This window comes from Galeopterus variegatus, unplaced genomic scaffold, assembly GCF_000696425.1.
Source record: "Galeopterus variegatus unplaced genomic scaffold, G_variegatus-3.0.2 Scaffold1016, whole genome shotgun sequence".
In the NCBI taxonomy this organism is placed as follows: domain Eukaryota; kingdom Metazoa; phylum Chordata; class Mammalia; order Dermoptera; family Cynocephalidae; genus Galeopterus; species Galeopterus variegatus.
The window spans coordinates 439,075-447,293 of NW_007727127.1; the positions used below are offsets into that span (position 1 = coordinate 439,075).

The following is an 8,219-nucleotide window of genomic DNA, read 5'->3' on the forward strand; positions in this document are numbered from 1 at the left end:
AGCAGTTCCAGAGAGTATGCAATGGTAGCTCACTGTGGCTTTAATTTGCATTTCCCTGATAAGTAAGGCTGTTGAGCACCGTTTCATGTTCCTATGGTTCATTTGTGCTTGAGTCTTTTGTCCATTTAAAAAAAGTTGAGATGCTTATCTTCTTATTGATTTGAAGTTTTTTATATATTCTGGCTATGAATCTTTCCATAAAGTTTTATCTTGCCAAAAATTTACACACATACACCCCAATGATCAAACAGTTAAAGTCATTTTGATCTTATTAATGAAATAAAAGTGATTTTTTGAAATTTTAGAACACGACCCCAGATGACATAATACATGACACATCTACTTTATATGTTCGCAGTAGGGCTGGGCCCTGAAGACCCCACCCAATTTCCACATGCTTGAGCAGAGCCCTTGTGCTGGCCTGGGTTCCAGAGCAGCCTCCGTTCTGTTTGGTTGAGCAGGGGCGGGGGGTGGCAGGAAGCTCATATGTTTCTTCATCCTCCAAAATGGGCTGACGTGAATCTGCATTGGCCCCCAGGGACCAGGGTGGTGGAAAGCACAGGAGGACCAGGTAGAGACCACCCCAGCCGGCTGGTTCCAGAGATGGGCTCCCACGACTCAGCGCGAGGCTCGCTGTTTATGACTTGTCAGCCAAGTGGCAAGTTCTGGGGACCCACAGATGGTTAGGACACCAGCCCCATGGAAGAGTTAGGGAAGCGAGCAAGGAACTATGACATGGAATGTTAAGTGCAATAAGAGGGATGGTTGGTCAGGACACCGTGAGAGGAGACCAGAGGTGTCCAGCTCTAGGTGGGTCACAGAGACACCTCCACAGTGGAGTTGATGTCACTGGAGCTGTGCCTTGATGGACAAGCAGGAGTCACAGGCAGAGGGCGGCAAGCACCACCTTCCAGGCAGGGGGCTCGGGGTAGGACTTCCCAGTGAGTGACAATCTTGGGCTGGAGTGTAGGGTGTGTTGGGGGACAGGGCAGGAGAGTTAGGATAGACCCAGGGATGGCCCCACATGCAAAGAATAGAGCCTTTCCTTCCTCAGCTTCCAGAGAGCCCTGGGGCCTGAAGTCATGTGTCCTGTGGACAATCTATGGGTCACCAGGTTCCACATCATGTACCCTCAGGGCTAAGTTGTGCTCAGTGGTTGATCTTCTGTAGATGGCCTTTCTGTTTAGAGGAATCCTTATCTCTCCCCATAGTTACTACTGTCCACAAAACAGCATGCTGCCTGGCCCTTAGAGGGCACGTAATAGGGGGGGGGGTAGTGGGAGGGGGAGTCTATCCCCTCCTCTTACCTGAGAATGCTTCTCTAAAAATGAGTGATGTTTGGCTCCATGTCATTTTTCTTCAGGAGTTGGGATCTGGTGGGCAGATGATCAGGGAAATTAGTCTCCCTGGTGCCCAGACTTCTGGGTCTGGTGGGGAGAAGCAGGGCAGAGGGTCTGGAGCAGGGGGCCATGACCAGGGTGGGCCCTGCCTGACGGAGCCCAGGGTCTGGATGTGCTGAAGCCACGTGGCAGGTGGGTGGGGCGCTGGAAGGGCATACCTGAAGGACTGGGCCCGCCAGAGGAAGCTTCTGGCCTTGGTGATCTCCTGGGCTAGTCTCCTTAAATCATCTCCTTCAAATACCGGCAACGTGGGATCCTAGAAAAGGGGAAATGAGTGTGAAGTTTGATCCATTAAATAACTGGATGGGACCTGAAAATCCAAAATCTCCAAAGAATTATTTTAGGGCTAATTAAATGCAGCCTCCCACCCAATGCAGGAAATCTTGTGGGCCTTGTCTTGTGTCTCCAGAGACCGGAGGCTCACCCCGGCCAAGGCAGTCATTCTGCAAATGGGACACTTTAAGATAAGATGTTAGAGTTACCGTAGGGAGGGGAGTGGCAAAGCACCATGGTCTCTGAACTTCAGCAAATTCGGCACCTCTCTGGGCTCAGGAGATCAGAGATGGTGTACTCTCCTTATTTTACCACTATTCAGTAAAATCTCTTGAGCCCTTTCTCCATTTCTTTTAGTAAAATAGAGACTCACAGCCACTTTTTTCTTATGTTAACTAATGAAATTCCAGAGTCCAGCCTTAAAAACACACTTTGTCACAATTTGCAAGTTCTTTTTTTTTTTTTTCCTTTTTGTCTTTTTTCGTGACCGGTAACGGGATCGCAACCCTCAGTGTCACGCCCGTACTGCGACTGGCAATGGGATCGCAACCCTCAGTGTCGTGCCCGCACCGCGCTCAACCAGTGAGCGGACCGGTCTCTAAATGGGGTCTGAATCTCGGCGGGAGCGCCGCTGCGCTCCCAAGCGCTGCACTCTACCGAGTGCGCCACCAGGCCGGCCCCCAATTTGCAAGTTCTGCAAAAGGGTTGAAGCTATCCCTTCTCCCTGGCAATGGCAGCAGAGTGATCCCATTCTGTGTGAACGGGGCTGGCCGGTTAGCTCAGTTGGTTAGAGTGTGGTATTATAATGCTAAGGTCAAGGGTTCGGATCCCCACACCAGCAAGCAGCCAAAAAGAAAGATAGTTGTCACCATTCTGTGTGCACAGACTATTCAAAGCATCCACTCAGATAAGGTATTAAGCTGGGAACCTTCACTATATTATCTGTTTTCCTGTGTAATAAGAACACTTGGACTAATAGTCATCATATATGCCAACTTGTTCTGCTGTCTGTATCACCTGTAACATTTGTCCCTAGAAGAGTTTCTTGAACAAAGGAGTAATGTAAGGCCACCCAGACTTCAGAAATTATGCCATGTCCTGTGAAAGTAACCTTTAACCTCTGAAGAGAAATCTGGAATTCTGATTGGTTGTCCTATTTGATAATTTGTTGCCCTGGAAATGTTACCATTGACAACACTGCATTCCTAAAAGGTATAAATATGTTCATAATTTTTCTGTCAAATCAGGAAAGTGTGAGAAATGCCCTCACCCATCCAATGCCAAAGGATGGACACGGAGACACGAGGTACAGTGAAGTGAGACTTTAATAGCAGTCTTGCAAGATCGGGTGTCTGATGAACCAGGTACACCCAAAACAGTTACATGGAGCAATTTATTCCCTAGTGCGCAAGTCGCTCCCCCAGTTCCTCATTGGTTGAGTACTATGGGATGCACAATCTTCCCGAAGGTCACCTAAGTTTTATTACTTCCTTATAAGGCATTTATTGTCCCCTTCCCTCTAGCAAAAAGGGGTGGGCTCAGGACAAGCCTGCCAAAAAGGCCCACCAGAAGTCCTGAGGAGGAAGAAGAACCAGGAAGTAAAAAGAACAAGGTGACAGCCACCATATTGAGAAGTCACCCGAGGGAAAGGGTACATTTAGGGATTATCACACCACAAGTTAGTCAAGCAACCCTTGTTAAGCTATTCTTGAAAATAAATCACTTAGGTTATTTTCACATAGAGAGGATCATTGGAACCTATGACTTTATTAGGTTTATTACTTAATAGATAAGCTATGACTTTACTAGATCTACTGCTTAACAGATAATTTGAATACCTGTGTTTCAGTGAATTGAACACAGGAAGACAGAAAAATGCAGGAATTAAAGCATAGAGGTTAAGAACTTGGGTGTCTTGGGCTCCCTAAATCCCACTAAGCCTGTTCATCTGTTAAATGGGTATAATAAAGGTCAGGAGGATTAAAAGAGGTCATCTATATAAAGGAACATACTTGCACATAGTAAGTGCTGAATGGATGTAAGCTGGTCTGAGTGTTATTACATATATCCCCAAACCTACTTCTTTCCCAACCTGGAGTAGAGTCAGCCTAAAAGGAGAGCACAGAAACACAACCCTTTTTAGTCAATACTTTGTCTCACAAAATAAGCAGGGATCCCTTTAGTTAGAAGGAAAACCCCATGCCCGTGATATTTCATTGAGCTGTTTCAGCAGACCTCACACCCAGCATCTCCACAACCTACCCCTTCATCAACGAAGCCTTTGGTCAGCAGGCCGTGGATTGTGCAGAGCGTGTCCTCATCAACAGGGCAGTGATAGCGCCCCCCGGTGAAGGAAGCCAGCTTTCTCAGGAACTCAGCAGCTGCTCTGCAGGTAGGAACAGAGGGCTGGGGGAGGCCAACTGACCGGGCAAGTCCCCGTGAGCCCCCAGGTCAGCAATGGGCCCTGGCTTGTGCTGTTGGGGCCATTGTTAGCATCGTCAGGTACACTTTCCCTGCCCGTCTGTGGGTGGCCACTGCTACTGCTGCTGCTTGAGAGGAGAGTCACTGTGTTGGTGTCGACATTTAGCCTAGACTCTCTCAAAGGCCACGCCAGCACAGTCTGGCCCTCATCCCTTTATTGGACATCTATCTAGTGGCTACCCTGAGTTAGGACTGTAGGGGACACAAGTATGACCTTTAGGGAGCTCATGGTTTAGACAGAGATAAAATATGCACCTAAGCAATCAGTTTGGCTAATAATGAAGTTTTATTCTGAAGGATCTGAGTTTCATGTCTAACACATGTTCCTCCATAGTAATCGTTTATAAAAATAACCTCTCCCCCTAAAATTTTTTTTTTTTTTTTTGGCGTCCAGCCAGTACAAGGATCGAACCCTGGATTTAGGTGTTATCAGCACCACGCTCTAACCAACTGAGCTAATCAGCCAGCCCCTTCCCCTAAATATTCATAAATATGTTCTCAAGAAAGATCAGGAGGGAGAATACAATGCGACTGGGTGAATTGGTGCAAACTGTTTCCAAGGTGAACAAAGTCAGAAGAGATGGGTAAGTTTGGGGTTGAGAGAGGGGCTTCCGCTGATACCCACCCAGGGCTCCCTGAGAAGACAGTACATCTCCTGAGGACTAGAGCCTGTAAGGACTAGAGCCTGGATAGACCAGCATCTAAGTGAGTCCCTGGCTTAGGTGAGAAGCTCAGACCTCCCCCGCAGATGTGTGGTCCTGGGAAAGGAATGAAACCCAGCCCGCTCCTTCTCGCCCACCTGTCTGAGTGGTTCAAGGAAACAGTGTGGATTTTCATGTCTCTTTTCTCCTTGAGTCTTCTGACTTCATTTAGAACAAGGCTGCAGCTTGTGTCTGGCTTCCCGTCGGTCAGGAGGTACAATCCTTCCAGATCCTGAAAACTGAAAGCTTTCTGAAAGAGCACAGGACGGTTGTCATGCTCAGCGGAGGGGCTCATCCAGAAGGACAGAACCCAACTGCCTGAAAGGGTCCCTGCTGTCTCCAAAAACATGCATCTGGTTGGATGCTACCAACTTGTCCTTTAAGACTGGGAGACTCTGCTTCCAGCCTAAGACAGACCAAGGAAGTTGCTGAGGTTTAGGAGGAAAAGCTTGGCTGACTTGCTAGCTGGTTAGCCCCAAGCAAGTCACTTAACCTCTCTGAGCCCCCGTGTCTTCATCTATACAGTGACAATGAAAACCCCTTTGTCACTGGGTTGTTGGGAAGATGAGATGATGTAACACTGTGTGTGTTCTAAAGTGCTCTCTGTCAATCCTAAAGCATCGTGCAATATCAGCACGGGGACGGTGGTGTTTGCTTTGCTTGGGATCGGGCTCAGTGGTGGAACTTGCCAGTAATGCCTGCAAGACTGAGGTGCTCCCCTGAGCTTGCAGGTGGGTTACCCATCGCATAGCCTCGTGACACGCTTCATCTGTGGTTTCCACCAGAGTGTCCTGCCATGGCTGTAGACCGTCTGCAAAGCTGAGCAGGTTAAAACTGGGGAAGGGGAAGGAAGGGTGGGGAGCAGAGAGGAGAAGATAGAGATTGGTTAGAACAGGCCGGTTTATATGGAATTCTGATGAAGTCACCTCCATGAGGACTGGTCACACCTGCCAGTGAAGACCCCTAAAGGGAGCCCTGGGGCCCCTTGGGGAGAGGACTGTGGGCCACCTGAGAGTGAGAGGGTACATAGGGAAGATTCTGGATGCAGACAGAAATTGATTTAAGTCCCAGCTCAGCCACTGGCTGGTTATGTGATCTTGGGTAACCTCTCTAAGTCCTAGCTTCCCTTTCTGAAAAAGGGGGTAAGAACAGCAACACCTCAGAGGGTCATTGTGAGGATGGATAAAATCTTGCCTGTGAAGTACATGTATACAGAAAGTGCTCAATGCATGTTTACTCTCATTAATATGACAGCAAGTATGAGTCCCAGCCTAGGACAGAGAGTCTTGCTGTCCCACTAGGGTCAGCCCTTCTGGGTAGACAGTGCAATCCATCCACCCCCCACCCTTGAGAATCACGATCCATTGAAAGCCTTGATTCCAGCCCACACGGTGGGTCCTTTGCTCCATGTGCAATTGTCCTGGGCCTGAGACGGGCTTCTGAAAACCGCTTTGCTTCTGCAGCAGAGCAGAACACAGCACTCTTTCCTGCTCAAATAAGCTCTTCAGAAGAGCATTTCAGAAACCTTCAGGCCCATTGGACCTGTGAGGAGGGAGAGTGCTTGCCAGGGAAGCCCTGGGAGCTGCCCCTTTGATCTTCCTGACCCCCACCCTCACACACCCCCGCCCCTACCTGTCACAGTGCTTGCGCAGCTGTTCCCAAATCAGCAGAACCAGCCCCATCTTCACCTGCTGCAGGTAGGGGCCCACGGACCCTGACGTGTCCAGCAGGATGCACACTTTTCGCTCCAAAATGGCACCAAAGAGTTGGCGGCTCCCTACTCGGAGATGGGTTGGGGCAGAGGCGGGAAAGGTGTGAGGGGCTCTCCTTGTGGGTGGTTTTCCTCACTGTCTCTATCAAACACAAAGTGTCACAACACCTGTTGCCTGCCTGATAATTGATCAGATGTCACCCCTGGGAGATGGCCTTTGTGGTGGTGTTGGAGGGGTCAATTGTCCATGGGCAGAGCTGGTCAGAGGTTGGGGCTTTGGGAGATCAAGGTTTCAGCTCTGGCTTTGCCTGTGATGATGACATGCACGAGAGGTTATAATCTCTCTGGGCTTGTTTCCTCATCCCTAAAATTAAGTGATTGGACTAAATAGTGTTACAGTACTTTGGGGGGGCTGGAAAAAATGTTAGAGAGCACGTAGTCAGTCAACCACTCAATGGGCATTAACTGAGCATCCGCTATGTGCCTGGCACTGTGTAAGTACAAAGGTGCACAGGAGAGGGTCTCTGCCCTCGCAGAGCTTATAGTCAGATGAGGAAGACGGGTGTTAGACAAAGAACCACAATGCTGAGAGTTACGGCAAAGGAGTCTTACAGGAGCAATCCTGGGGAGAATGGGAATTAGATGGATATAGGGAGGGGGCAGAGAAGCCAAGGCAGGATGAGCAGCGCTCAGCAAGGTGGGTGTGGAGATGGTGGCCAATAGAGAGGACAGGCCGTGAAAGGCCTAAGGAGGGAGAGGAGGGCGTGCCATGCTCGGGGAACAAAGATAGAGGCTGGGTGGGACAACAGCAAGGCTGGACTGGAGAGACCGTGGGGGGAGGGATGAGAGGGGTTTGGGGTTCAGTCCGAGGGGAACCTAGAGGCGGTCGACTTGCCCATGATCCCACAGACTCCAGTGGCAGAGCCTGACACACACTCAAGTCAGGCAGCCTCCGACCCTAGTCCTTCTGTCTCCACGAGGCAGAACGGACATAGCACAGGGGAGAGCCGAGCAAGCAGAAGATGGTGTGCCCAGCGCTCTGGAAACACGCCTCTGGGACCTCACTGGGGGCAGCAGAAAAACCAACAAACTGCTGCAAAACCAACCAGCCTCTGTCCGGGACAAGGTGGACCCAGCTGGCTGGACCCGCTGCCCAGGAGCCTCCCAGGACTCCTCTAGGGTGTTCCCCAGCAATGCTCATGTCAAGAGGAGAACAAGAGGGGGGTTCCATGAGGACATCCAGCCAGCCAGCCATAGGAGGGAGCCCCAACCACAAATGGCCTGCTGAGCCACCTGAGGAACAGACGGCGGAAGCATACTGCCGGCCACCAAGCGTTGCCGTCTTCACCTCCCGAATCTCTTGAACTGCACCCACTTCGTCCATCTTTCATAACGTTTCACCTAGTCACCCTGATTCCCTGATTCCATGCCATCCCCTTGACACGTTATTTTCCACGCAGAGGGATTGTTGCGAACACTAACGTGATCATTTTCCCCTTATTTAAAACCTTTTAGTGGCTTCCCATCACACTTTTTTTTTTTTTTTTTTTCGTGTCCGGCAACGAACTGCAACCCTCAGTGTCGCGCCCGCACCGGACCGGGACCGGCAACGGGATCGCAACCCTCGGCGCTGCGCCCGCCCCTCGCTCAGCC

General features: G+C 50.0%; 1 protein-coding gene across 1 annotated transcript in view; it reads right to left on the bottom strand.

Moving 5' to 3' along the window:
* Nucleotides 1-240: 240 nt before the first annotated feature.
* The window catches only part of VWA3A (von Willebrand factor A domain containing 3A), a gene marked incomplete at its 5' end in the record, with an annotated part of 31,916 nt that continues 23,937 nt past the window's right edge, over nucleotides 241-8,219 (bottom strand). The window contains 7 exons of the mRNA XM_008574235.1: nucleotides 241-959; nucleotides 1,308-1,373; nucleotides 1,559-1,656; nucleotides 3,936-4,059; nucleotides 4,954-5,105; nucleotides 5,545-5,689; nucleotides 6,488-6,632. Of these exons, the coding sequence (XP_008572457.1) occupies nucleotides 1,322-1,373; nucleotides 1,559-1,656; nucleotides 3,936-4,059; nucleotides 4,954-5,105; nucleotides 5,545-5,689; nucleotides 6,488-6,632 (716 nt within the window). The remainder of the gene's footprint in view (nucleotides 960-1,307; nucleotides 1,374-1,558; nucleotides 1,657-3,935; nucleotides 4,060-4,953; nucleotides 5,106-5,544; nucleotides 5,690-6,487; nucleotides 6,633-8,219) is intronic.